This window comes from Microcaecilia unicolor, chromosome 2, assembly GCF_901765095.1.
Source record: "Microcaecilia unicolor chromosome 2, aMicUni1.1, whole genome shotgun sequence".
Taxonomy (NCBI): Eukaryota; Metazoa; Chordata; class Amphibia; order Gymnophiona; family Siphonopidae; genus Microcaecilia; species Microcaecilia unicolor.
Genome location: NC_044032.1, coordinates 331,931,990 through 331,954,627, shown reverse-complemented (window position 1 = coordinate 331,954,627; position 22,638 = coordinate 331,931,990). Strand labels below are relative to the sequence as shown.

Below are 22,638 nucleotides of genomic sequence, written 5' to 3'. Positions count from 1 at the left end.
ACAAATTCCAGGGGACACTCAATGAAATTAGTTGGAAATACTTTTAAAACAAATAGGAGGAAATATTTTTTCACTCAAAGAAATAAGCTCTGGAACTCGCTGCCAGAAGATGTGGAAACAGTGATCATATCTAGGTTTTAAAAAGTTTGGACAAGTTCCTGGAGAAAAAGTCCATAAATTGAGATGGACATGGGGGAAGCTACTGCTTGCTCAAGGATTGGTAGCATGGAATGTTGCTACTAACTGGGTTTCTGCCAGGTACTTGTCATATGGATTGGCCACTGTTGGAAGTAGGATATTGGGCAAGATGGACCATTGGGTTGACCAGTATGGTTATTCTTATGTTCATTTCAGCTGTTACAGCTTTCACTCTTGCTTGTTATTCTGACATTGCATGACTTCAAATTCACTGATCCAAATTCAGCTTACTCCCATGGATTCAGGGAGTGACAGAGAAATCTTGTAGCAGTTAAACCAGAGCTTCCCAAACTGGGGATTGGGACCCCAAATAGGGTCACAAAACCAATGTTTGGGCTCTCCAAAGTTGCATCATTATTTGCAACCTTTTGAGGATCACACATTTATTTGGCCACAATCATGGGGACATAACCACAAAAAGACTGGTAAGCGCGGAGTTAAACTGTGTCACATATACTGTTGAATTACTGCACAGCACAGAGTGGGTCCAGCTTTCTTTCCAGCTCAGTGTATAAAGAGAATACCTTTTTAGTAGGCTTTTTTCCACTTGAAAATGATTAACAATTTTTATGGCTGAAATTTCCCTACTCAAATTTGGCAGCTGGAGGAATTCTACACAAAAAATAAAAAAATTCTACAGGGTTTATTTTCCCATATAACACAATACAATCACAGTCTTCAAGTAATAATTCACTGAAGATAAAATATAGAGCAGCACAAACAGGGTCATGACTGCAAGAAGTTTGAGCTACACTGATAGAGAGACATGTTATTACACAAAAATGCAGATTTCCCCCATCAAATGTGCTGACCTTCTTTCTGTGGTTCCACCACTCTCTTTATCCTTCCCTTTATTTATTAGGATTTATTTACTACCTTTTTGAAGGAATTCACTCAAGGCGGTGTACAGTAAGAATAGATCAAACATGAGCAGTAGGCAATTAGAGCAGTAAAAATATTTGAACAACAATACAAAGTATGGCATGATATACTACTTGCAATGACAACACTAGCCAGCTTATAATCGAAAGTGATTGCCGGCCATCTTCTGACACAAATCGGGAGATGGCCGGCGATTTCTTAAAAGTGGTGAAATCGGTATAATCGAAAGCGGCATTTTTAACAGCATCGCTGCTTTCCTGTTGCGTCGCCGGCGAAAGTTCAAGGGGGCGTGTCGGTAGATTAGCGAAGGCGGGACATGGGTGGGCATGGGCGTGGCTACTAGATGGCCGGCTTTTGCTGATAATGGGGAAAAAAAAGCGGCGTTAAGCAGTATTTTGCCGGGTTTACTTGGTCCTTTTATTTTCACAACCAAGCCTCAAAAAGGTGCCCCAACTGACCAGATGACCACTGGAGGGAATGGGGGATGACCTCCCCATACTCTCCCAGTGGTCACCAACCCCCTTCCATACTAAAAAAATAAAACTAAAAACCATTTTTGCCAGCCTCAAATGCCGTACCCACCTCCATGACAGCAGAATGTGTTGTATCCTCCGACAGCCTTTCCCTGGTTGCGATGTGGCTCTCGGGTGAGTGTGACACCTTTTCTGTTAGGTGCCCTGCAGAGTCACATTACCAATGCATTGTCGTGGGTGTAGGGTACTGGGCTCTACTCCCATGGTGCTTTTCCCCCCTGCTAACTGGGTCAGAGTGTGCCGTGTTTTGTTTCCTGTTGTAGTACATGCGGTAGTGGCCATTTTTGTAAGCCAGTTTTAGTTCCCTTTCCTGTGTTACCCATGTTAGAGAATGTAGTTCTTACCTTGAATGGTGCTGAAAGAGGGCATTGTACACCATTGTGCCAGCTCTGACCTACTGCTAATCTTAGTACCAGGGGACTCTTTGCCAGTGGGGCACAACCTCTGATCTGCAGTTAACTGTGAGTAAACGTGGTTATTTCAAGAAAGGACTTTTTCAGAGAGATTAGTCTTCAGGTGTGAACTGGTGTGCCAAAGTTATATAGCACCAATAAGTCCTAGAGGCTGTATGCAGGTCCCTGGAGCAATTTTAGTGGGTGCAGTACATTTGTGGGTAGTGGGTTTGGGGGGGGGGGTTTGGGGGGCTCAGCTCCCAAAGTAAGGGAGCTATGCACGTGGGAGCTTTTCTGAAGTCCACCGCAGTGACCCCTATGGTGGCTGGTTGGTGTCCTGGCAGGGGGGCCAGTGCACTAAAAATGCTGGCTCCTCCCACGGCCAAATGCCTTTAATTTGGCCGGGGTTTGAGATGGCCGACATAACTTTCCATTATCGCTGAAAAACAAACCCGGCCATCTCAAACCCTGCGAACTCCATGGCATTTGGCCGGGCTAAACCATATTATCGACAAAAAAGATGGCCAGCCATCTTTTTTGATAATACGGTTCCGGCCAGCTGTAGCGCCGCTGCCAACATAGATCGCCGGCGATCTATTTGGCCGGCGACGTTCGATTATGCCCCTCAATATGTACTAGAACATTATAATTGGTAGTGAGGGGTAAGGCAAAGTTGTAACATATAGATGAGTAAGAAAGTAGGAAGAATTAGAAAGTAAGGTGATTGATTTGAAGGAAGTTGCACGTGAGGTCAGAGAGATGGTTAAATATTATCTCAGCTAGGGTAGGAGTGGATAAACATGTCCCGCTGCAGTATATGCAGCCTGAGTCAATCCTTGTGTGTGTGTGTGTGTGTGTGAGTGAGACTGACAAGTTAGTTACTTCTTCCATTAAAGGCTTGGTTGAAGAGCAAGTTTTCACCTGCTTCCTGAAGCAGAGGTAGTCTTGTGTTAAGTGGAGCCTTTCAGGCAATGCATTCCAGAGTGTGGGGGCTACTCCGGAGAAGGATCGCTTGCGGGTATCACATTGTGTAATGTCTTTTGGAGAGGGTGTAGTTAGTGGAAGTCCTTGGGAGGACCTTAGTGTCCTTGGCGGTGTGTGGAGGATCATCCTATTCTTCAGATACTCGGGGCCATTTCCTTTCAGGGCCTTGAAGATCAGGCACAGAGTTATAAATTTAGCCCTGTATTGATTGTTCTGGTAGCCAATGGAGTTTTTGCAAAAATGGTGTGATGTGGTCACGTCGCTTGCAACCTTCTATGAGTCTTGCTGCTGCATTCTGAATCAACTGAAGCTGGTGCAGGCCCTTTGCAGTCAAACCATTGTATAGTGCATTGCAGTAATCCAGTCTTGATGTTACCATGGCATGCACAACTGGCATAAGATTTACCTTGTCTTACTGTCTCCCCCCAAAACACATACACACAAAACATGGTTTCTCTCTCAGCTCCTCCAGACTCAAAAGACCCATCTAGATTCCCCCCCCCCCCCAAATCTCCCAATTCTCTTCCAGCAAGACCATCACATCTCTGTATTACTATTACTGCTTAGCAACTCCACCCCCCCACCCCAAGTTTACTCTCTTCTCCTGTCCTAGCAAGACCCCCAACATGTTTTGCACTGATTTGGCTGCTTCTCTGGTTCTTGTTTTGCCTCTCTTCTCCATTTCTTCCCCAGTCCCAGCACTACTTAACATTGTTGCCCAAGATAAAAAGATGAACAGCTGCATTTTTGTGTTAAAAGCAGATTAGTGCAGAGCCATTTTCAGACAAGAGGAGCACACAAATTCAAGCGCCAACCTGGCTCCTTAACACTGAGTTACGCTGCTCCACTTTCAGGGATTATGGAATAAATGCTTAATTCTGTGGGAGAGGGGAATTCTGCGCAAATTCTGCTTTGCACAGCTGTGCAGAATTCCCCCAGAATTAAAATTTAGTTACACTGCTGCTGTTGCACTGGTCCTCTGGTGTTATGCATTGTAATTGAACTTAGTTCATGCTGTGTAATATTTTCCAACAAATGAATCAAACGAGTTGCTACCTCAAATCTTAATTTGAAATAAACAGGTGAATATTGTTTAAATTTTAATTTTGTTGACAGTTTTAAGAAAAAAAATAATGGCTTAGAGAAGAGTAAAAAAAAAAAAAGTCCACTATTAAATGTTTATAATGGGGTGTACAAATATGGATCTTGACAATTGCTAACAGGTGTTTTAAGTAGAACTGCATGTTAATCATGATTAACGTGTTAATTATTAGTTGTGATTAAAAAATTAATCACGACTAATAATTGGAAAGGAAGGAACAGGGGTGATATGATACAGACGTTCAAATATTTGAAAGGTATTAATCCGCAAACAAATCTTTTCCGGAGATGGGAAACCGGTAGAACGAGAGGACATGAAATGAGGTTGAAGGGGGGCAGCCTCAGGAAAGATGTCAGGAAGTATTTTTTCACAGAGAGGGTGGTGGATGCTTGGAATGCCTTCCCGCGGGAAGTGGTGGAGATGAAAACGGTAACGGAATTCAAACATGAGTGGGATATGCATAAAGGAATCCTGTGCAGAAGGAATGGATCCTCAGAAGTTTAGCCGAAATTGGGTGGCGGAGCAGGTGGGGGGAAGAGGGGTTAGTGGTTGGGAGGCGAGGATAGTGGAGGGCAGACATATACGGTCTGTGCCAGAGCCGGTGATGGGAGGCGGGACTGGTGGTTGGGAGGCGGGAAGTACTGCTGGGCAGACTTGTACGGTCTGTGCCCTGAATAAGGCAGGTACAAATCAAGGTAAGGTATACACATATGTTTGTCTTGTTGGGCAGACTGGATGGACCGTGCAGGTCTTTTTCTGCAGTCATCTTCTATGTTACTATGTACTGCACAGCATTTCCCTCCCGCCCCTCCCCGTGCACAGTCTGGCATCTTTCCCTTCCCGGCCTCAACCGTGGTTCCATAAGCTCTCTCTCAATTCCTTACCCCACCAAGTGTACCTCAAAAATATCATATGCTGCCTGCACCAGGTCTTTCCCTTTGACCCATCCTGCCCCTTCTAACGCAACTTCCTGTTTTCTCAAGGGTGGAAAAGGTCAGAGGGAAATCCTTGGTGAAGCCGCAGTGAGTGTATGAGTATCGCTGTTGCTGGCATTGCCAGGTCAAAGACTTGAAATACAGTTAGATTCAACACTTTGTCTGATCTCCCAAATGCAAGGAACCTCTAGGAGCTGCTTCTATTATTTGCAATAACTACGCTGCCTCTCTCTTTACATTGAGAAGGCAAGTCTTGTCTCAGTTGTGCATGCCTTGATAACATCAAGACTAGATTACTGTAATGCACTCTACATTGGTCTGACTACAAATGGTCTGCACCAGCTCCAACTGATTCAGAATGCTGCAGCAAGTCTAAAAGAAAATTGAACACATGTCCCATCACACCATTTTTGCAAAAACTTCACTGGCTACCAGTACAATACAGGGCTAAATTTAAAACTCTGTCTGATCTTCATAGTCCTTAAAGGAAATAGCTCAGAGTATTTGAAGAACAGGATCTCTCCCTCTACACACTTCCAAGGTCGCCAAAGCCCTCCCAAGGAGTATCCTTAACTACACCCTCTCCAAAGGACATCACACAATGTGATACCTGCCAGCAAGCCTTCTCTGGAGTAGCCTCCATACTCTGGAATGTACTTCCTTAAAGGCTTTGCTTAACACAAGACTATCCCTACTTCAGGAAGCAGATGAAAGCTTGGCTCTTCAACCAGGCCTTTAATGGAAGAAGTAACTAACTTGCTAGTCACACACACACAAAGCGTGACACTGGTTGCACAAACTACATGTTTATCCACTCTTTCCCTAGCTAAGATCATTTTCAAGCACCATTCCGAACTTATGTGTAACTTTCTTTAAATTAGTCACCTTATTTTCTAACTCCTGCTACTCTTTATTACCTATCTATATGTTCCATCTTTGCTTACACCTTATGATGTCTATTAAAATGTTTTATTGCATATTGCATTGAAACATATTATGCATGTGCATATTGTGCATATTATGCCATACTATGCATTGTTATCTGAATATTTTTACTGCTGTAATTGTGAATTGATTATGTTTGACTTATTCTTGCTATACACGGGCTTGAGCAAATTTCTTCAAAAAGGTGGCAAACAAATCCTAATAAATAAGGTACACTAGGGGGTGGGGTAGAGAGAACTTATGCAACTGAGGTCAGGGCTGGGAATGGAGAGATGCTGGATTATGCATTTAGGGGGAGGGGGGAGAGGGAAGGAGGGAGAAAGGGGGAGGGAGAGATGTTGTACTCAAATGGAGGGAGGGAAGAAAAGAAAATTGATGTCTTACCTGATAATTTTCTTTCCTTTAGTCACAGCAGATGAATCCAGAAACTAGTGGGTTGTGTCCGTATACCAGCAGGTGGAGATAGAGATCACTGACAAGCACAGCGATATGGGGCGGATAGCTTCTCAGAAAGTCAGTGAGTCATCTACCACCGAGACAGGCCCCAACAGACCCCTGCATCCAGCAGGACAGACCTGGTTAGTCCTTGAACCATAAGGAGGTCCACTGTTACAGCCACATCACTTACGTACTGGACCAAAGCCAACAGCGAAGGATAAACTGTGCAGTCAGTCCTCTGATTTGCTGCTGGGTTGTTTTTTTTGTAGTTATTGACACATATAGAACAAGAAAAGTAAAAGAAAAAAAGAGCACACGGTGCCAAAGCACCACCCTTGCAAAGAAAACAAATTCAAATAATCACAGCAGAGAGGGAGAGATGCTGGATTCATCTGGTGCAACTAAAGGAAAGAAAATGATCAGGTTCCTTCCTTAGCATCAGCAGCAGATGAATCCAGCTAATAGTGGGATGTAGCAAAGAAGTCACTAATAAGGGAAGAGGAGGATTCAACGACCCCATGGAGACCATCACCGCGCCACAATAGGCCTCTAAGTGCACCTCCATGTGAGCCGTGGAGAGAAGCAGCAGGTGACGCTCAGTCCACGCAAAGAGAAGGCAGATTACACTGTCAAAGCAGTGCTGCATGTGACCCCCTGTCAACTGATATACGTGACTACCTGCATGTTGTCGGGAGAGCACCAGGACCAGCTTGCCCTGAACGAGACTACAGAATGCCTGCAACAACTGGGTCAAAGACCGGTGCTCCAAGCGATTGATGGACTAATGTGCTTCCATCTTGGTCCAACAGCCCTGCGCACTGCATTGAAGGAAATGCACTCCCCAGCTTGCCAAGCTGGTGTCCGTCACCAACAGAATCCACTGGTGTCATCCAGAAGCCGTAACCACATGCTGGCCTGTGGTGTCCAATGGAGCCTCCCATGATAATTCTGAGACACCAACAACCACTGACAATAGTCAGTGTTGTAACGGGTTTATGTGCGCCCTCACCCAGGGATCTAAATCCATAGCCACCATCATGGACCCCAGGTCCTGCACATAATCCCACATCCGTGGGCACAGCAACTTGAGTAGAACCCGAATCTGACCCTGCAGCTTGGCCACCTGAGAGGTTGGCAAGAACAGTCAGCCCTGGACTGTATCGAACCTCACCCCCAGATACTCCAGTGTCTGGGAGGGAATCACATGGCTCTTGGCAAAATTGATGAGGAGAGATTGCAACATGTCCACCACTCCTGGTAGTGGCCTACCAGCTTGCACACTGCCCAGATCAGCCAATCATCTAGATATGGGTGAACTTAAATCCCCTCCTTCCGGAAGAATGTCGCCACTACTACCATGATCTTGGAAAACGTGTGTGGGAGGGGGGTCTGTCAACAGGCTGAAGGGGAGGGCCTGGAATTGGTAGTGGCGGCCCAGAACTGCAAACTAGAGAAAACGTTGGTGCGGAGGTCAAATGGGAATATGCAAATATGCCTCCTTGAGATCCAGGGTAGTTAAGAACTTCCCTAGCTGCACTGCCACCAGGACGGAGTGCAAAGTTTCCATGCAAAAATGTAGGACCTTGAGAAACCAGTTCATGTGCTTTAGGTCCAAATCCAGTCGGTAGGACCCTCCCTTTATGGGCACTATAAAATAGATTGAATAGCAACCCTGTCCCCTTTCCCTACATGAGACAGGCATCACTGTGACAAGCTCTCACAAGGCACTCAGAGTGGAGAGAACTGCAAAGCGCTTGGACAGCGCTCTGCACAGGGATTCCAAGAAAAAATCTCCTACAGGAGAGGAGAATTCTAATTTGCATTCTTCTCTGATAATGTTGAGAACACACTGGTCAGCCAACCCCTTACAAGCAGTGCTGTGCATTGGACCAGCATCCCAACACTGGGCAGCCCTTGCTGGGAGCACAGGCCAGTACACTGGTCCCGAGCCCTGCTTGTCACCGTGAAAGGACACCTGCTGCTGGAATCGGGACCTCTGAAAGCCTTAAGAAGCAGCCGATGACTCCCGGCCCAAACAATACTTCCTGGGCTCCTTAAAATGAGGATGCGCTGTGTTCACCCTGATCGTTGGCTTCCGCTGATCCTCAGGCAACCGTTGTGTATTGGAATCCCCCAAATCTCTGACTAACTTCTCTAGATCTTCACTGATCAACAGGCAACCTCGGCAGGGGAGCTTGGTAAACTACGTCTGCTACCCAGCGGTGAAACCACAAAAGCCGCCAGGCTGTAATAGCAAACACCATATGATTAGCCAACGAACTTATGAGGTTGTACGAGTCCGCGGCGGACACCAAGAAGACCCTGCTGGTGGAGGGGGTATCATACTGAAGGATGTACAGGACAGAAAGCTACAGGTCTTAGAGGTCTCGCCGCATAGGAGCTGCAGATGGAGGCCTGAAGAGCAGAGACCTCAAAGGCCAGCTTCAGCAACACCTCCAGCTTCCTGTCCTGTACATCCTTCAATGTGATACCCCCCCTCCCCCAGGTAGTCTTCCTGGTGACTGCCACCACAAGAGTGTCCAATCTCAGGTGCTTCATCTTTTCCAAGTAATCTTGGGGCACCGGATACAGGCGAGACACTGCCTTCACTACCCACAGCCCAGAATCCGGAGTGGACCACTGCCATGATGAGCTCCTCGATAGCCTCATGCACTGAGAAAGACATAGCAGGTCTCCTAGTGCCAGCCATCTTGGGATTAGCTGGCACTGGAGGTTCATCCACTGAGATATTAAGGGCTTGAAGCACGTGAATAATCAAGGAGGGCTGCTCCTCCTTATGAAAAATCCCAACAACCATAGGGCCATCAGGCTCCAAGGCCAGAAGTCTTTCCCCTCTCCGCCTCCCAGAGATGGGCTAGCTCCGATAAAGGAGGAGGGAGGAAGGGGGGGAGGGAATAATGACCTCACTTCAGAAGCAGCCTCCTTTTCCTAGGAAGGCCACAAGGCCAAGGCTGTGAGAGAACCAGAAGGGTGTCCTGCATCAAAACCTCAGCCTGCTGCTGCGTTCACTTCCTCAGATAAGCCTGATGAAGTAAAAGGATAAAATCAGGGGAAAAAAGAGCCTTCACTCCAGTAGATCCCGACACTCCCTGCCCACGCCGATGACAAGGGACCGGGTCCAGCGCTCCTTCTGCGGTATGTCGTGAAGAATCAGACAGCTGCTCCTCAGACATGATGGCTGTGAGAGCAGTCATGTCTGACTGTAAAGACAGACAGCGTGAGAAGGAACTCACCGTGTTGTCCACCATCATGGTGGAATCAGAGCAGCCCTCCACACAGAGACCGGACGCTGCCCACTCCTCCCTGAAGTGTTTCCCAGTCTCTACCCCATTTGCCCAGTAAACGCGATGCCCAGAGAAAAACCAAGGCACTGCTGCCCATAGCAAAAAAAAGCATCGTCTGAAAATGGCACTTGGATCTGTCCTCCACTCACCCTTCCCAGGCTCCTGCAAACTGAAAATAAAACCACTGCTTGTATTTTTATTTTTTTTGTCTAAAACATGCAGCTAGCTTTCTTATTCTACATGCTTAGCAAGCAAAACAAGAGAGCACAAGAACCAGGGTTCAAATCCACTCAGAACCACTCTGCTAAAATTATGGTTTGTTTTCTTTGTTAGTCCAATTTGGCTGACGTGGCACCGAGCAGAGGAGCGGGCAAGATGACAGGAAAGTGACAGGGGGACGCCTGGGGTGACTAGGCATACCCCTTTAAAGCTGGCACCATAGCCAGACCACTCCCACACTCAACTGCCCAGGAACACCCCTAACAGAGCAATCCAGGAGTTAAAGGATGTCCGTCCATCTACCTGATGGAGATAAAGATATACTGACTTTCTGAGGAGCTATCCGTCTCATATCACTGTGTTTAAGTCAGTGATTTCTATCTCCACCTGCTGGTAGATGGACACAACCCACTAGTTGCTCGATTTATCTGCTGCTGATGCTAAGGTAGAGAGAGGTAAGGGACTTGAGGGTGGAGTGGAGGGAGGGAGAGAAGAGAGGAAAAGTTTGTCTTGGGGGGCAACTGGAACAGCAAAGGTGAAACAGCCAGCGAGCTGAAGCCATGACTATATGAGCAAAAGACAGCCATTCTACCACAGGAAGGCATGTCATGACGTACACCGCTCAGATGCACGTGAGAAAATGGAGTCCTTTGCAAGAGCTTAGCTGAAATTGGGTGGCAGAGCCGGTGGTGGGAGGCAGGGTTGGTGGTTGGGAGGCTGCTGGGCAGACTTATACGGTCTGTGCCAGAGCCGGTGGTGGGAGGCGAGACTGGTGGTTGGGAGGCGGGGATAGTGCTGGGCAGACTTATACGGTCTGTGCCCTGTAGAGGACAGGTACAAATCAAGGTAGGGTATACACAAAAAGTAGCACATACGAGTTTATCTTGTTGGGCAGACTGGATGGACCGTGCAGGTCTTTTTCTGCTGTCATCTACTATGTTACTTTGAATCATGCGAGTTGATTTTTTTTTTATTGCATGTTTCATAAATACATGAAGCTACAAGCACAGTAAAAAGATTCTTCATGAGCTGCAGTCACCGAAAACCTCTGTCAGGAAACTGAAATACTGACCTCTGGATTTATCTGTGGGGACTAAAGAAAATTATCAGGTAAGAAACTCATTTTCCCTTCCATAGCATCCCTCAGATCAATCCAGAGACATATGAGACGTAACAAAGCAGTCCTCAAGAAGGGCGAGACTCAGCAATCCCCACGGACAACACTGCTGCTCCAAAGGTGGCATTGCGCCTCACCAGAACATCCAATTTGTAATGCTTCACAAAGGTATGAACAGAGGACCATGTAGCCGATTGACAAATCTCATCCACAGAGACAGCATGCACCTCCGCAAAGGAAGTAGCCATGGCCCTGGTTGAGTGGACCTTCACTGGAGAGGAGGCAGCTTCCCTGCCAAGAGGTGAGCCGCAGAGATAGCCTCACAAAGCCAGTGGGTGATCGTAGCCATGGCTGCCAAATCCCCTTTCTTGCAGCCAGACAATCAGATGACTGGACCTCCGGAAGGCATTAGTGACTTCCAGGTACTGCAGAAGCACTCTACGAACGTCCAAATAGTGAAGAACCCAAAAATCCTCAGGGGAGTCCTCCCTACAAAACAATGTGAAAGAAACTGACTGATTGAAATGGAAACGCAAAACTACCTTAGGGAGGAAAGAGGGCACTGTCCGGAGCAGGTTTCCAGTTTCCTTAAAACATAGAAAGAGTTCCCAACGTGAAAGCGCCTGCAACTCTGACATCCGCTGTGCTGATGCCATCACCACTAGGAACACTGACTTCAAAGTAAGGTCTTTCAGAGAAACCCAATTCAATGGCTCAAGGGCGCCTTTTGAAGGGCATGGAGCACTATATTGAGCTGTCACTCCAGACAGACCAGGCATCTAGGGGGACGAAGATGGTTCACCCTATTAAGAATACATACCATGTCCGGATGGGACCCCAGGGAAGCACCCCGAATCTGATCCTGGAAGCAGGCCAGTGCCGCCACCTGAACCTTCAGTGAACTCAGTGCCAAACCTTTGGCCAGGCCATCCTGCAGGTAGGACAGCACCTGGCCCACCGAGGTGGAAGACACTCAAATGCCCCTCTCAGAACACCAGACATCAAAGACCTTCCACACACGGGAATAAGCCACGGAAGTGGACTTCTTCTTCGTATGCAACAGTGTGGTGATTAACGGGTCCGAATATCCCGTCTTTGAAAAGGCTGCCCTCTCAACAGCCAAACTGTAAGACCAAAGAGGGAGGGGATCCTCTATCAGAACAGGCCCTTGGGGACAGGAGACAGCCAAACTGTAAGACCAAAGAGGGAGGGGATCCTCTATCAGAACAGGCCCTTGGGGACAGGAGACCCAGTTTTCCAGGCAACTGAAAAGGATCGTCGATCAGAAGACAGACTAACTCTGCGTACCACGGTCCCTGGGGCCAGTCCGGAGATACTAGAATCACTGTCTCTGGATGTCGCAAAATGCGACCCAGGAACCAGCCAATCATTGGCCATAGCGGAAAGATGTACAGAAGCCTGTCAGACGGCCAAGGCTGAAGAAGGGCATCCAGCGCCTCTGCTGCCTCGTCTAATCTTCTGCTGAAAAAATGGGGCACCTTGGCACTGGATCTTGATGCCATCAGATCGAAGAATGGAATCCCCCAACACTCTATCACCAGCGAGAATGCTGCCCAAGAGAGCTCCCATTCCCCTGGATCCAACAGGTGGCAGCTGAGAAAATCCGCCTGTACATTGAGATCACTCACAATGTGAGCTGCCGACAGATAAGCCAAATGAACCTCCTCCCACTGCAGCAGGAGAGCCGCTTCTGCCACAAGGGGAGCACTCTTGGTGCCGCCCTGTCTGTTGATATATGCCATGGGCGACACATTTTCAAACAGAATGTGAACCTCCTGAAAGGACCCCTCTCCCTCAAAGCCCCCCCCCCCCCTGGCCTACCTTTACAAATTTCTGAGATGGGTACAGGGCAGGAGTGATAACCAATGGGTCTCATCAGCGCTGGGTTTAAAATGGTACCAGCAACCCTTAGTGGTAGTCTCCTTGTACTGCCGCCAGGGGTCAAGCTGTTGTATAAGGGCCTTTTTGCCTTATGCAGCAGTTTGCCCCTAGTGGTAGTGCCATGAGACTACTGCTAGGGGTTGCCAGGATCATTTTGAACCCAGAGCCGACTGGGGTCATTTCTGCCCTGTACTCACTATTTTATTTATTTAAAAATTTTTGTTCCACTTAGTCTAAAATTCTTGGCAGATTACAAAATCATATAAAAGCACAAAATTATACAGATCTAAACTAAAATAAATAAAATACAAATTTAAAAAATACAATACCAGACTGACAGATTAAATTGGAACAATTTAAAACATATTAGTACTTCAAGCTTGCTACAATCTGCATTTATAATCCACACAGTTCAAACCAATTATCCAAAAAACCTACTGTTTTATTTGTATTGATGAAAAACTCTTCCTAAATATACATGTATTTAGCTGTCTCCGAAATATAGCACTTGCTTCAGTTTACATAGTTCAATAAATTCCATAATCCTATCACTGCAGGAACAGATGTTTCTACTGCAAAGAAAAATGTAGATAGAGCCAAGGACCTGTAAAAATAGGCCTGGGGGGAGGAGTACATAAGTACATAAGTAATGCCATACTGGGAAAAGACCAAGGGTCCATCGAGCCCAGCATCCTGTCCACGACAGCGGCCAATCCAGGCCAAGGGCACCTGGCAAGCTTCCCAAACGTACAAACATTGTATACATGTTATTCCTGGAATTTTGGATTTTTCCAAGTCCGTTTAGTAGCGGTTTATGGACTTGTCCTTTAGGAAACTGTCCAACCCCTTTTTAAACTCTGCTAAGCTAACCGCCTTCACCACTTTCTCCGGCAACGAATTCCAGAGTTTAATTACATGTTGGGTGAAGAAACATTTTCTCCGATTTGTTTTAAATTTACTACACTGTAGTTTCATCGCATGCCCCCTAGTCCTAGTATTTTTGGAAAGCGTGAACAGACGCTTCACATCCACCTGTTCCACTCCACTCATTATTTTATATACCTCTATCATGTCTCCCCTCAGCCGTCTCTTCTCCAAGCTGTATAGCCCTAGCCTCCTTAGTCTTTCTTCATAGGGAAGTCGTCCCATCCCCGCTATCATTTTAGTCGCCCTTCGCTGCACCTTTTCCAATTCTACTATATCTTTCTTGAGATGCGGCGACCAGAATTGAACACAATACTCAAGGTGCGGTCGCACCATGGAGCGATACAACGGCATTATAACATCCTCACACCTGTTTTCCATACCTTTCCTAATAATACCCAACATTCTATTCGCTTTCTTAGCCGCAGCAGCACACTGAGCAGTAGGTTTCAGTGTGTTATCGATGACGACACCCAGATCCCTTTCTTGGTCCGTAACTACTAACGTGGAACCTTGCATGACGTAGCTATAATTCGGGTTCTTTTTTCCCACATGCATCACCTTGCACTTGCTCGCATTAAACATCATCTGCCATTTAGCCGCCCAGTCTCCCAGTCTCGTAAGGTCATCTTGTAATTTTTCACAATCATGTTGCGATTTAATGACTTTGAATAACTTTGTGTCATCAGCAAATTTAATTACCTCGCTAGTTACTCCCATCTCTAAATCATTTATAAATATATTAAAAAGCAGCGGTCCTAGCACGGACCCCTGAGGAACCCCACTAACTACCCTTCTCCATTGTGAATACTGCCCATTTAACCCCACTCTCTGTTTCCTATCCTTCAACCAGTTTTTAATCCACAATAGGACATTTCCTCCTATCCCATGACCCTCCAATTTCCTCTGTAGCCTTTCATGAGGTACCTTGTCAAACGCCTTTTGAAAATCCAGATACACAATATCAACCGACTCCCCTTTGTCCACATGTTTGTTCACTCCTTCAAAGAATTGAAGTAAATTGGTCAGGCAAGATTTCTCCACACAAAAGCCATGCTGACTCGGTCTCAGTAATCCATGTCCTCGGATGTGCTCTGTAATTTTGTTTTTAATAATAGCCTTTACCATTTTCCCCGGCACCGACGTCAGACTCACCGGTCTATAATTTCCCGGATCTCCCCGGAGCCTTTTTTAAAAATGGGCGTTACATTGGCCACCCTCCAATCTTCCGGTACCACGCTCGATTTTAAGGATAAGTTGCATATCACTAGCAGTAGCTCTGCAAGCTCGTTTTTCAGTTCTATCAGTACTCTAGGATGAATACCATCCGGTCCAGGAGATTTGCTACTCTTCAGTTTGCCGAACTGCCCCATTACGTCCTCCAGGTTTACCGTGAAGTCAGTAAGTTTCTCCGACTCGTCCGCTTGAAATACCATTTCCGACACCGGTATCCCACCCAAATCTTCCTCGGTAAAGACCGAAGCAAAGAATTCATTCAGTCTCTCCGCTACGTCTTTGTCTTCCTTGATCGCCCCTTTTACCCCTCGGTCATCCAGCGGCCCAACCGATTCTTTTGCCGGCTTCCTGCTTTTAATATACCGAAAAAATTTTTACTATGTTTTTTTGCCGCTAATGCTATCTTTTTTTCGTACTCCCTCTTGGCCTTCTTAATCTGCGCCTTGCATTTGCTTTGACACTCCTTATGCTGTTTCTTGTTATTTTCAGACGGTTCCTTCTTCCATTTTCTGAAGGCGTTTCTTTTAGCCATAATAGCTTCCTTCACCTCACTTTTCAACCAGGCCGGGTGTCTTTTGGACTTCCGTCTTTCTTTTCTAATTCGCGGAATATGTATGGCCTGGGCCTCCAGGATGGTATTTTTGAACAGCGTCCACGCCTGTTGTACAGTTTTTACTCTCTCAGTTGCCCCCCTAAGTTTTTTTTTTACCGTTCTTCTCATTTTATCATAGTCTCCTTTTTTAAAGTTAAACGCTAACGTATTTGACTTTCTGTGTACAGTTACTTCAAGGTCGATGTCAAAACTGATCATATTATGGTCACTGTTATCAAGCGGCCCCAGTACCATAACGTCCCTCACCAGATCATGCGCTCCACTAAGGACCAAGTCTAGAATTTTTCCTTCTCTCGTCTGCTCCTGCACCAGTTGCTCCATAAAGCTGTCCTTGATTTCATCAAGGAATTGTATCTCTGTAGCGGGTCCCGATGTTACATTTACCCAGTCTATATTTGGATAATTGAAGTCACCCATTATTATCACATTGCCCATTTTGTTCGCGTCTCTGATTTCTTTTATCATTTCTGTGTCTACCTGCTCATCCTGGCGAGGCGGACGGTAGTACACTCCTATCACCATTTTTTTCCCTTTTATACATGGAATTTCAACCCACAGTGATTCAAAGGTGTGATTTGTGTCCTGCTGAATTTGTAATCTATCTGAGTCAAGGCTCTCGTTAATATACAATGCTACCCCTCCACCAGTCCGGTCCACCCTATCATTACGATATACTTTGTACCCCGGTATGACAGTGTCCCACTGGTTATCCTCCTTCCACCAGGTCTCAGTAATGCCTATTATATCCAATTTTTCATTTAGTGCAATATATTCCAACTCTCCCATCTTATTTCTTAGACTCCTAGCATTTGCATATAGACATTTCAGAGTATGTTTGTTGTTCTTATTTGCATGATGCTTAGTACCTGACACTATTGATTTGACATCTTTTGTCTGATCTTTAGTTGTATTTAAGGGCACCTGGCCTACCACGGTCTGTTGTGCAACCTCACTATCCAGAAACCCTATCTTCCCTGTTTGTGAGGTATCTTTGCAAGATACCTTTTCCCGAACCATGCGCTTTTAAGCAACTGTCGGCCTTCCCCCCATTTCTAGTTTAAAAGCTGCTCTATCTCCTTTTTAAATGCCGACGCCAGCAGCCTGGTCCCACCCTGGTTAAGGTGGAGCCCATCCTTTCGGAATAGGCTCCCCCTTCCCCAGAATGTTGCCCAGTTCCTAACAAATCTAAAACCCTCCTCCCTGCACCATCGTCTCATCCACGCATTGAGACTCTGGAGCTCTGCCTGTCTCTTGGGCCCTGCACGTGGAACAGGTAGCATTTCAGAAAATGCTACCCTAGAGGATCTGGATTTGAGCTTTCTACCTAAGAGCCTAAATTTGGCTTCCAGAACCTCTCTCCCACATTTTCCTATGTCATTGGTACCCACATGTACCAAGACAGCGGACTCCTCCCCAGCACTATCTAAAATCCTATCTAGGTGACGCGTGAGGTCCGCCACCTTCGCACCAGGCAGGCAAGTCACCAGGCGATCCTCACGTCCACCAGCCACCCAGCTATCTATATGTCTAATGATCGAATCACCAACTACAACAGCTGTCCTAACCTTTCCCTCCTGGGCAGCACTTGGAGACATATCCTCAGTGCGAGAGGATAGTACATCCCCTGGTGGGCAGGTCCTGGCTACAGGAGTACTTCCTACTTCACCAGGGTGATGCTCTCCTTCTAGGAGACCTCCCTCCTCCAAGGTAGCACAAGGGCTACTAGACTGGAGGTGGGACCTCTCTACAACATCCCTGTAGGTCTCCTCTATGTACCTCTCTGTCTCCCTCAGCTCCACCAAGTCTGCTACTCTAGCCTCAAGAGAACGGACATGTTCTCTAAGAGCTAGGAGCTCTTTGCATCGGGCGCAAACATATGACATCTCACCAACTGGGAGATAATCATACATGTGACACTCAATGCAAAAGACTGGATAGCACCCCTCTCGCTGCTGGACTGCTGACTCCATCTTAGTGTTTTTGAGTTTTCCAATATTTTAAAACTTGCTACAGTATTAAGGATATTAGCCTAATATAAAAGTGTCTTTTACTTTATATAGTGTATTGTATGATTTATTTAGTATTTCCTTCTTAGATGGTAATGAAATGTATTTAAAACTCTATAAGAGCACTCCTTGCTTGTTACCCTAATTACAATAACTGACTATAAATGAGGAGTTGTCCTAGGGGTGGGGGGGAATACTAAATTAGATCCTGCAGTGGCTGTTAGATTCTATCTGTTAATGCTGTGGTACAAGGCTTTTAAAACTAAGTGGAAAAGACTATGGAGATTAGCTGTTTTCTGTTAGCTGTTGAAATTTGCTTTTTAAGTTTGCCTAACACTAACCTACAATTCCTCCTTTAAACCCCAATCTTTAAGTTCCCAAAGCACAAGCAAAGTAGCGTTCACTTACCAGAGAAATGTCCTCTTCTCTCAGAACTTCTCAGAAAGGAGGAGAAACATGATTCCGCATGCATACGTTTACCAGCGGGCCACTGGAGGAGATAACTAATGCCAACCACTCTAAGAAGCAGCCTAAGAGCATTGGGCTGAGGCCTAGCACCCAATGCTCATAAGCAATTTAAATACCGCACCTTGTTGATTGAAAGCAGAATTCATATTCTGCAGAAGTCACTAACCTGGGCCACTGAGCTACCACAGTTTAGTGATTCCCAGTGGCTTAAGATGAGGTAAAAGCCCAACTTTTTACTGCACCTTAATAATTACCCCCTAAACAGTTTAAGAAACACTGCCTGCAAACGCATGTCATAAATATTCACCACAGATATCCTGAAATCCAAACCACTGGCATAACCTCTTGGTTTAAACCTTGCAGACCTGCAAATTTACAGGGCAACTTTAGAACAGTATGTTGAAAAGTCCAAAAAGGTGCCTACTTTAGGACTATTTGTAAATACAACACAGGGTGTTATGTCTTTATAAAACAGACATTCAGAACTAGCCTCAATAAGTGCACAGAATCAGACACACAAATTTAAACCTTCTCTGAGGACAGTGTAAATTTGTATGTATATTTTGTGTGTGTACCTGCATATTTTATAAAATGTGCACATACACCACAACTCTGCCTCTATTCCACCCAAACTATGCCTCGGGAACACCTATGCATAGGTAACATAAAAGTAAATACAGTCTTCTGGTTTGCATATTTCTTACATACCTATTAATTGTGCTGTTCTAAAAAAAAGATATTTCTGCATGCAAAATAGCCCTTAGAGCATATAAGTAGCTCAGAACAATGCACAAAAATAAGGATTTATATATTATAAAGTAAAAACTTGCCATCGTGCAGTTTTTTAGCTTCTCTCTGCAAGGCCATTCCAGATGCATAAGCTTCTAAGCAGCCACGGCTTCCACACATGCATTCTGGCCCATCCAATGACACCACAATGTGTCCCAGTTCTGCAGCACAGAAAGAACTACCATGGATCAATTCATGGTGATGAATGATTCCACCGCCAATGCCTGAAAGGCAAGAATATCACAGACACAACAAACAGGAAAATAAAATGTGAGCAACATAAAGGAAAATGCACTATGAACAAGTAAACAGTATCATACTGATTGAAGGTAAAACATTAAACGAAGGTGTAGGAGAAGGAACTTGAAAGCAAAATTTAGGTTTCTAGGTAGAAGATTAAAGTCTTGCACCCCAGGAGAACATTCTCAGAAATTCTTCTAGGGCTACATTTTGGTTCCAGGAGGCAAACTCAGCTCCAGAACCTCAACGGATGTTTGAGATAATGATGTAAGGAGAAAAGTTTTTAGATTTATTAACTGTGGAATTTTTGGAGAAAGAGGAAATCTATGCAGATGATATCAGCTGCACCTTAACCAGAATAGAACCTGTTATATTTACCAACAATTAAAAGGGAGTTTAAAACCCGATTCTAGTGCAATATTGAGAGTCACCAAGAAACTGCTGCAGGATCCTGAAATGGCAGTCAGAGTGGAATATCCAACTTGGCAGTAGTATTCATCAGTCTGCCCCATGGTTGTCTTCATTTTGATGGTATTGAAACAGCTTAGCAGACATTTGGAATGAAAGAAATCTAGGTGTGTTTAGAATTTGGTTAAATACAAACACATTAAGGTGTATGTGCAAAGTACTCAAGCAACAAAAAATAATTAAGTTAATGGGTTGATATGGAAGGGGACCTAGGCCCTTTTTCTTTAGTAAGGAAATGGTTACAATGCCTGTCAGTAGAGAAAGCTGTAGACAAGGGTGATACTGTGATTGAGGATTTTACTACATTTTTTTTTATAGTAATGTGCACTTGTTTGTGGAGGTGTAGGGTAAGAAGAAAAGTATTGGGGATATGAAGAAGTGATGTTGTAAAGGGTGAGATATTAGTGAGTAGATGGTCAGATTTTGAGCTAGTTTCAGATGGGAAAATTAGGTTCTTACCTTGGTAATTTTCTTTCCTTTAGTCACAGCAGATGAATCCATTAACTGATAGGTTGTATCCACCTACCAGCAGGTGGAGATAGAGAATACTGAAGAACCACAGTGACCCTTGGACAGCTAGCCCCAACTGCCTTCAGTATTTGAAATTTCCAAAGCACAGTGAATAAGAAAGGTAACATCATATAAACTTTCCTCACAGCGAACGAATGCCCCAGAACCGGAGCAATAACCATTCAAAGGAGGGACGATCTCAACCTCCTGTAATAGAACATCATGTAGAAATTCTGAGAACTGGTTTCCAACTTCTCCCAAAGAGATATATATCTGCATGAAAGATCTGAACAAAAAACAAAGTCAGACAGGGAAGGATCATGGATTCATCTGCTGTGACTAAAGGAAAGAAAATTACCAAGGTAAAAACCTAATTTTCCCTTCCTTGTCATCAGCAGCAGATGAATCCATTAACTGATGGGATGTACCAAAGCACTCCCTACTTAGGGTGGGAACAGGCCACTCCGCGAGCAAGCATTTGTGCTCCAAAAATCGCGTCCTGCTTCGCTGCAACATCCAGCTTGTAATGCCGGATAAATGAGAGCTGAGAAGCCCAAGTAGCTGCACTACAGATCTCTTGAAGAGAGAGTGCACCCGTTTCAGCCCATGAGGAGGAAATTGCTCTCGTGGAATGCGCCTTAAACGCTTCAGGCGGAGACCAGCCTGAAAGCAGATACGCAGAAAAGATTACTTCCTTGAGCCAACGAGCTATAGTGGCCTTAGACGCCGGCCACCCGCGTCGAAAACCTGTCAACAATACAAAAAGGTGATCAGAAGTCCTGAAGTCATTTGACATCTGTAGATACTGCAACAGAGCCCTGCGGACATCCAAAAGATGTAATTGCCCAAAGGAGTCCGGGAAATCTTCCCTCGAAAAGGAAGAAAGAAAAATGGGCTGGTTCAGGTGAAACGCTGAAACCACTTTAGGCAGAAAGGAAGGCACCATACGTACCGTTACTCCGGACTCCGAGAATTATAGAAAAGGGTCCCAACAGGACAGGGCCTCCAGCTCAGACACGCGTCTAGCCGATGTCATGGCCACCAAAAAGACTGTCTTGAGAGTCACATCCTTCGCCGAAGCTCGCATAAGCGGCTCGAAAGGCAAACGCTGGAGAACCTTCAACACCAGCCCCAGGTTCCAGGCTGGACAAGGCGACTGCACTGGAGGGTGGAGCCGCAGCACCCCTCTGAGAAATCGGGCAATGTCCAGTTGAGCAGCAAGGGACAAGCCAGAGACTTTCCCTCGATAGCATGCCAATGCTGCCACTTGAACCCGAAGGGAATTGTAAGCCAGGCCTTTTAGTAAGCCATCTTGCAAAAAGTCCAGCACCGGCGAGACAGTAGCCCACGTGGGAGTGATTGCCTTTGAAACATACCACGCCTCAAACTTGCACCAGATCCGAGCATAAGCTGCGTAGGTGGACTGCTTGCGGCCATGCAAGAGTGGAAATTACCTTGTTAGAGTAGCCCTTATCTCTCAATTGCGCCCTCTCAAGAGCTAGGCCGTAAGACCAAATCGGCAGGGATCCTCCTCCACAGACACCAGACCTTGAACCAACAGGTTCAGCAGCAGAGGCAAAAGAAATGGAGCCTCCACCATCATCCGACGGAGATCCACATACCACGGACGCCTTGGCCAGTCCGGAGCGATAAGAATCACCAATCCCCGGTGTAGTCAAATCCGAAGGAGGACTCACCCTATCAAGGGCCAAGGAGGGAACACATACAGGAGGCCCGAGGGCCAGGGTTGAGCCAGTGCATCCAACCCCGCCGAGTGAGTATCTCTCCTTCTGCTGAAAAAGCGAGGGACTTTGGCATTTGCACTTGACGCCATTAGATCCATTCCGGGTGTCCCCCATTTGGCACAAATCTGAAGAAAAACTTCTTCTGCCAGTTCCCATTCCGCCGGATCGATTTGGTGCCTGCTGAGAAAATCGGCTTGCACATTGCTCTGACCTGCAATGTGAGCTGCTGACAGAAGCTGCAGGTGGATCTCAGCCCAGTGGCAAATCTGAGCGGCCTCCGTGGCCAGGGCCCTGCACTGAGTGCCGCCCTGATGATTTATGTAGGCCACCGCTGTCGTGTTGTCTGACAGAATCCGGACCGCAAGCCCCTTCAGAGTCTATTGGAAGGCCATAAGAGCCTGAAATATCGCTCTTAGTTCCAAGCGATTTATGGACCATCCCGCTTCCACAGTTGTCCACTGATCCTGAGCATAGCTTCCCTGGCAATGCGCTCCCCAACCCAAAAGGCTGGCATCTGTTATCACCAGGCACCAAGAAGGAAGCGCAAGCGGCATTCCTTGGCGCAGCATCCTGTCGGAGAGCCACCACTCCATACTGAGCAGGGCCCGCAGGGAGCCACATTAGTCTGCATTGATATTCCTGGGAAATCGGAGACCATTGTTGAAGCAGGGCAATCTGCAGAGGCCT

The 22,638-nt window shown here is 46.0% G+C and overlaps 1 protein-coding gene across 3 annotated transcripts in view; it reads right to left on the bottom strand.

Annotated features, from left to right (window-relative positions):
* GNE (glucosamine (UDP-N-acetyl)-2-epimerase/N-acetylmannosamine kinase) overlaps positions 1-22,638 on the bottom strand; it is a 497,606-nt gene that overhangs the window by 66,530 nt on the left and 408,438 nt on the right. For all 3 annotated transcript variants that reach the window (XM_030194355.1, XM_030194356.1, XM_030194357.1), the window contains exon 10: positions 19,030-19,212. In XM_030194355.1, coding sequence (XP_030050215.1) covers positions 19,030-19,212 — 183 coding nt within the window. The remainder of the gene's footprint in view (positions 1-19,029; positions 19,213-22,638) is intronic.